Source organism: Vombatus ursinus, unplaced genomic scaffold (assembly GCF_900497805.2).
Source record: "Vombatus ursinus unplaced genomic scaffold, bare-nosed wombat genome assembly UNPS02009824.1, whole genome shotgun sequence".
NCBI classification, from domain to species: domain Eukaryota; kingdom Metazoa; phylum Chordata; class Mammalia; order Diprotodontia; family Vombatidae; genus Vombatus; species Vombatus ursinus.
Window position 1 is genome coordinate 595,518 of NW_020949602.1, and position 7,467 is coordinate 602,984.

The 7,467-nt window shown below is 54.9% G+C and overlaps 1 protein-coding gene across 1 annotated transcript in view; it reads right to left on the bottom strand.

Moving 5' to 3' along the window:
* GLIS1 (GLIS family zinc finger 1) overlaps positions 1 to 5,303 on the bottom strand; it is a 261,557-nt gene extending 256,254 nt beyond the window's left edge. The window contains exon 1 of the mRNA XM_027852726.1: positions 4,889 to 5,303. Coding sequence (XP_027708527.1) covers positions 4,889 to 5,303 — 415 coding nt within the window. The remainder of the gene's footprint in view (positions 1 to 4,888) is intronic.
* Between the last annotated feature and the right edge of the window lie 2,164 nt (positions 5,304 to 7,467).

Sequence of the window (7,467 nt, forward strand, 5' to 3'; positions counted from 1 at the left end):
GGCCTGAGAACAGGGGATGTCGGAGCTGGGAGGGGCCTGAGAACAGGAGATGTTGGAGCTGGGAGGGGCCTGAGAAGAGAGATCCTCAAATCATAGAATGTGGAGCTGGAATAGCCCTTAAAGAACACCTAGTTCAAGTTCCTCATTTCATTGAACAGGAAACTGAGAAAGGAGGGTCTTGAACAACTGACCTGACATCTCTCCAATCTCCTCAGGGACATTTTTACTACTCAAACTAATCTGGCCTCCAAGCTCCAGTCTGCCCATCTGTAAACTTCAGCTAACAAAGGTCTAAGCTGCCCAGCTCCACAAGCAGGCCCTGCCCAGAGCCTGGTCTGAACCCAGCAAGAGCCTCCTTCTGCTCTCTCCCTGACAGATGTTTGTTTCACCAGTCATCCCTGAGTCAGAGCAGAGGGTAGGTTAAGAACAAAACCAAAGCACATCTCCCACAGCACATGGTGGCTGCTTAGGAGCCCTTGGGAATCCTAACCATGAGACCATGGGATTCAGGGCAGAACAGGACCTGAGGACGTGGATTCTTAGAGCATCCAACCTTCTAGCCACACGGGCTCTCAAAGACTATCACCTCGTAACACTTACTAGCTGTGTGACCCTAGGCAAGTCACTTAACCCCAATCGCCTCACCAAAAAACAAACAAAAAAAAAACCCAAAAACAACAACAACAACAAAAAAAAAGATTATCACCTGGTCCGATAGACTTATATTACAAGGGGAAACTGAGGCACATCTGGGAGAAATAGCTTGCCCAAATTCATTCAACAAACAATTTAATAAGTGATAACCATATGCCAGGCACCATGCTAAGCCCTGGAGAAACCAAGGAGAGAAGAAAGAAAGAAAACAAACATTTATTAAGTTCCTACTATATGCCAAGCACTTTTACAAATACTATCTCACAACAATCCTTCAAGGTAGATGTTAGTCTTATTTCCATTTTATAGCTGAGGAAACTAAGGCAGACAGAGGTAAAGTGACTTTCCCAGGGTCACAGAGCTAGTAAGTGTCTGAGGTCATATGTGAACTCAGATCTTCCTGATTCCACTATACCAACAGAAACCAAGAAAGGCCAAAAAGAGAGAGAGAGAGAGAGAGAGAGAGAGAGAGAAAGAAAAAAAAGAAAAAAACAGTCCCAGTCCTCAAGGAGGTTATACTCTAGTGGGAAAGATAACATGTGAACAATTAGAGACATATAAGCAAGTGTCAGAACTGGACCCAGACCCCCAGCTCTCCTTCTGGGGCTCTTTCCGCTGACCCTCAGGGCCTCTAGAAAAAGAGAACCAAGAAATAGTTTACTGTAAACATTAAATGGTTATTAGTGTTAACAGTGATAATATCACTGCAGCTTTCCTGGCTCTTGCTGCCCCAAACTGGAAACCACATCTGACCACGATGTTTAGAGATACACTCTCCACTTCAACTGGAAGGCCCTTGATCCAGCCCCTTATCAGGGATGAATCGCAGGCAGAGGGCTGATCATCTGTAATCTAACCCTGGACCAAGGAATAATGTGTTCAGGACTTGTCCTGATGTTCTGCAGCTGCCAGTATTCTGGCCCAAAGCTCTCTCAGCTTTTTTATTTTAAAAGGATTCACCCTCTCTCCATCCCAACCTCAGTTACCTTATACCAAGGAATGGTAGAGTTAGAAGGGCCCTTGGAACAGAGAATGTCAGAACTGGAAGGGCCCTTAGAACACAGGATGTCAAAGCTGGGAGGGCCCTTGGAACAGAGGATATTAAAGCTGGGAGGGCCTTCGGAACAGAGGATATTAAAGCTGGGAGGGCCTTTGGAAAAGAGGATATTAAAGCTGGGAGGGCTTTTGGAACAAGGAATGTCAGAAGTGGGAGAGGCCTAAGGCCCTGAGAGTTGAAGCCTCTTGCTTCAGGTCAGGTAGGCAGGCTGGGGTATAGCAGTGCTGAGAAAGACAAAAACAGTCACTGCCTTTATGGAGCTGACAGTCACACAGATGAGACAACAGGCAAACGACTAAATACAAGTTAGATATCTACAGGATAAATGGGAGATCTTCTCAGAGGTAGCTGGGAGGCTCCAGAGCCCTGAAAAGAGAGGCTGCTCACTGCAGGGCAAACTCCGGGCCTGGACCTCGGGAGACCTGGGTTCTCAATCTTGGTCCCAAACACTTCACTTTACCCCTTCCAGTCCCAAACCCTTATCTGTAGGAGGATAAGCCCTGTCGGGTCTCCTGTCCTCCTATCATTGTAGGAGGATGAAGGAAACACTAGCAGGGCTTTAAAAGCATGGGCTTTTTCCTTCTTCGTCCATAGCTCCATGGGGAAATTCATAGACTGCTAAATCCTAAGGACCCGATGACTCTATCCAATAAATTGGGACTCCAAAAGATGTCATTTCTTCCAAGGTCACACAGAGAGTCAGTGGCAGACATGAGCCTTCATATCCAGGCCTGTGACCTCCCAATCCAGTGCTCTTGTCCCTAACAACTTCTTCCTCAAGGAAAATCCTGTTTCAAAGATTTCGGCCTGGGGCACAAACCCAGGGGCTTTCCAACCCCAGCCTAGAACCAAAACAAAGTCTGGGAACACGGCAGTGGCTGAGACCAGGAAAGGCTTTGGCCTACAAACAGCCCCACAGAGTCTCGTTCAACGCTTATTAGAGAAAAGTAGATGCGTCTGTACACAGAGCACACTGGTCTGCTTTCTGCTGCTGGTGACTGTCATCTTGGCCGATTCACCAACTGCCTCTGGGACTCAGTTTCCTCTAAAGTAAAATGAGTGGGTTGAGCTACCTGATCCCTAAGACTCCTTCCAGCTCTGACACCTAGAGTTCTCAGGTTCCATTCATCTCTGAGGTTTTCAGGTGCTGCCCAGCTCTGACAATCTATGTTCTAAGGCAGAGAATCCTAACAAGAGGCCTCCGAACTTAGTTTTTAAGAAAAAAAATTGATACCTGTACTTCAATATAATTGGTTTCCTTTAAAATCCCATATATTTTATTTTATGTATTTATAAACATCATTCTGAAAAATGGTCCCTCAGGTTCACCAAAATGCCAAAGAAGTCTATGACAAAAAAAAAAAAGATTAAGAACTCCTGTTCTGAGCTCCTTCCCAGCTCTGCCATCCCCTGTTCTAAGGCCCATCCCAGCTCTGACAATATCTGCTCAGTGTTCTAAGGTCCCTTCAACTTCAAATCCTGCAATCCTATGAATATACTTTCTGGTCAACTCTTGCTGATAAATAAGTACTTCTCTAGAAGATGATGGGGGGAGGCCCAAGGGAGAAGGCCAAGTCAAAGTCTCCTCTCAGCTCAGACTCCTAACTCCTTTATTGCATGAGCTCAGCAGTGACGAGCCACTTTGAATAAATTATTCGCCATCAGCAGGGAGCCAAAGTCAACCGCATTACCACAGCATCGGGCCTTTGTCCCCATCCTCTCCGTAGAAGGAAAGCCCCATGGATGACAGTGATAACAGCAGAGACCAGAGCTCTGTGTGTATCTGTTATCTGCTTAAAAGAACTGCCACCACCTTTCTCAATACTTCACTCAAAATCCCCAGTTTGGGCATTCACTCGGTACTTGAGGAAAGGGGCTTGAAGGCCCCCATTTGCTGAGTCCTCTGAGTGGGCTGGGTGGGCCCAGCCTGAGGGAGACCCACAGCTCAGCCCCATTCGCCCTGTGCACACAAACTGTCTTCTCTCGCTCTTCCTGAGGAATTACCTGGAAATGGGATGTGTCATCTCTCTAAACAGAGAGTTCCCAAAAGCTGGTTGCTACAACAACATGACTGCCGAGCTGTCCAAACACACAGCCCTGTAGTTTCCCCCCAAAATCCCCTGCTCAAAGAGCAACTAAGAACCTCTGGTTAATTTATCGCCAAGCCTGAAACTCTATAAATTTCTGCTCAATAATAATTAACTCTGATGAGAAGAACATGTCCACAGCCCCCCCCCTCCTCCCCCATAGCCTCTAATTAAGCTCAGGATGGGCACAGGGAGTCCCTAACATCCTAGATGGGTCTGGGCTGGGGGACATCCCACCATCGAACACCACCCCAGGGGGCTGGGAAGCCTGAGAGGGAGAAGAGGGTGAATGCCTGGCTGGGATACCTTTGGGGAACACGGATGGGGGAAAGAAGCTGAAGCCCTCCCAATACCCTCCTTGGGCCTACCTCCCCAAACACACCCGCCTGCCCACATCTGTGTGCGCACACACACGAAAAAGTCCAAATAGGAACACAGGCATGACAGTTTTGCACCGGCCTTTATCAGGTAGACACCACCAGGCCCCTAATTATACAACACGAGCTTTCTCCATGCAAACCTGCCCTCCCCATGATCACAGTCAAATTAGACAAATTAGACACTTCCTAACCAGTCTTTGCTCCGGCAGCACCCCACCTTTTCTGGTGAAAGAAATCAGTGCCTGGGCTGGTAACTAGGAGTGATGGGGGTGGAGTGTGGGGGCTTCCAAAGGCCGCCCCCACAACACAAGTCCTGACTTTAGAAAGACCGAGCCAAGGTCAGCGGGGGTTTAACCAGCACTCAGCGAACTTCTGCTGGGTTTTTGCCCCACTGCCCCCACTACCCCCACAAGTTGTCATCTCCGGCACATTTAGACCCTTCCTAGGACTAGACGTGGCCTCATATCCCACCCCAAACACGCACATCCCTCTGGTACCAACCAGGAATACAGACTTGGGGAGGGGGCGGCCCGTCGGTCCGGCCTCCCGATCTGTTCTGCCCCACTGGCTGCCAGGGCACGGGAGTCCCCAACCACAGAGCCGGGGAACTTTGGGGGAAGTTGTCGGCCGCCAGCCCGGCCGTGCCAGATGCCAGGGGGCGCGTGCGGAGGAGGGGACGGGCAGCCGGGCGCTCTGCGGCTCTCACTCACCTTTGGTCCCGGGCGGCTGCGGCTTCTGCTGGAAGAAGTCCTTGGGGCTCCTGGGCCGGGCGGGCAGCGGCCCCGGGCCCTTGGGGAGCAGCTGCTCCAGCAGGGGCAGCCCGATGTCGCGCGGGCCCCGGGCCGGCTGCGGCGGCGGCGGCTGCTCAGGCCCGTCGCCCCCCGCCCCGCCGGCGCTCAGCGTGATCTTGAAGGCCATCGGAGAGTGCAGGAAGGCGGCAGCGGCCGCGGCCGCGGCGGCTGCTCGCCCGTGGCCCGGGCCGGGGGCCAGCTCCTTGGACGCCCCCGCGGGGCTGTTGCCGCCACCCGGCCCGCCGGCAGACCCGCCGGGCCCGGGCCGCTTGGCCACCAGCACCTCGTAGAAAGGCGCACCTGGCTTCTGCGGCTCGGCCACCTCGCAATGCATGGTCCGCGCGTGGGGGGCGCGCACACGGGATCACGCCGGGGCTCCTCCTGCGGGACGGAGAAGAGCCCCGCGGGGGCATTAACGAGGGCTCTAGGAGAACCCACCTGCTCAGATCCCCTCCCCCGGGAAGCCGGCTACCCGGACGCGCTAAACTCAGGGGAAGGGTCTGCAGAGAGAAGAGCACCTAGAGATCGCCCAGTCCGATCTTCTAGATGCTGGGGGGGGGGGGGACGCTAGGTGCCAGAGGTCATGGGTCAGATCGAGGACTCGAACCCGAGCCCCCACCCACCCAAGAGAAATAAACAATCTCCAAGGGGGTGGGGCGCCCGAAGCCAAGGCTAGATCCCGAGCTCCACGACAGGGCTGCTGCGAGTAGGGGCCCCGGGTCCCGATTCCTTGGGAGAGTCTCCCTCGGCATCTCTGAGCCTCAGTTTCCCCCTCTGTAAAAAGAGGCGTCCGGGGCGCTAAGGCCGCCGCTAAGCGTCCACCCGCTACATTGTTTCACGTTGCAACATTCTGCGCCCCAGAAAGGCGGCCTCCAGGAGCCCATCCCCGCCGCGGGGGGCCCTGTCCGTCAGCTCGTCCGCCCCACCGAGGCAGCGACACGGCCCGGGAGGCCCCCACCCCTGGCGCCCGGCTCCCAGCTCCTCACCTTGCTGGCTGCCCCGGGCCCGGGCCAGGTGCTCCCCCCCGGGCCGACTTTCGGGGCGCATAGGCGGGCTGCCGGCTCGGCTCGTCTGGGCCTGGCTCTCGTCCGCCCTTCCCTTGCCTTCCCCTCCCCAGCCCGGCCTGCCCTCCCCGGCGAGGCGCAGCCCGAGTGCTGCCGCTGCCCCCAGCGAGCCGAGCGCCGGGGCGCCGGAGCCCCAAGCCAGAGCGGCGGGACAGGGGGCGGGCGGGGGCGGGGCTCCCGAGCCCGGCAGGGGGGCCCCTGGGCCAATCCCCGCGCGGGGAGGGGCCTGCCCTGCCTCGGGGGCGGGAGGAGCGGCGTGTCAGAGACCCTGTCCTGCGGCAGTGTGGAGCGTGCTCCGGGGCCGAGCGTGGGGACTCTGACCGCCCCGCCTCGGGACCGAGGTTTAGTGATTCAGCCGGAAGGAGCCCAGCCACAGACAAGTGACTCGCTTTGTGTCACCCAAGTAGCACCAGCACCAGCATTCGAACCCAGAGCCTACAGCCTTTACGCGCTTCTCATCCCCTGCGATCCTTGCCCTACCCCCTGGCCACAAGACTCTCTCCTTCTTCTCCAGGCTGCCCGAAAAGGTGATCGGGACAAGACAGGGAGGCGTATCGAGGCCAGGAAGTCACCGAGGGACGGAGGGAGTCGGGGCTGGTCCAGCCGAGGAGGGGCACCGCCCGTTATCCCAACACCTTCCTCCCGACAGCCCTGGGACTAGTGCGCGAGTCATCCAAGGTGATCTGACCGCAGGTTACGCATGAAGAGGACCCTGGGACCAATGAAATGTCTGGCCCAGATCTCACAGCCTGGGACCCGAACCCAGGAAGGGCTGGCCGAGGCCGTGGGAAATGACGCGGGATTCAGAGTCAGAGGGGACTGGACTCGAGTCTGAAGCCTGCAATGCCTTGGCCTGGGGGATCTGAATCCAGGCCTGGCTGGACAGATCTTTTTTTTAGCTCCTACTGCGTACCTGGTATTATCCCGGCTGTGGGGCTACCAGGACAAAGCAAGGGTGAAGGTTTCCTGCTCTCCGGGAAGTCATGGAGAGGTGAGAGGTCATTGATACAACCGGAAAACGGATGCATAAATGAGGCAGGTTTCCAGTGGACCTGGAGTCGGGAAGCCCTGAGTTCAAATTCTGTTCCAGATACTTTCTTGCAGTGACCCTGGGCAAAAATCAATTCGCCTCTCTGTGCTCCACGAACTACTTTAGTGGAAGGCGCAAAGCAAGTGCCCACGTGCCTCGGCAAAAGCACCCTCTTGTCCGAGAGCTCCTCACACCAATGGTGTCAGAGAAGCAGAGGCTGGTCAACCGGTACTTGGGATCCCTGCAGATGGCCTGTTGACTTAGAAAAACCACACCTCCAGAGTACTATGCGCTATTGCATTTTTATTTGGTTCAGTATTTCCCAGGGACGTTTTTATCTGGTTCAGGCCTTCCAATGAGGTCGGATTGGTCCAGAAGAACTCCCCTGCACCAGGACTTAGGCC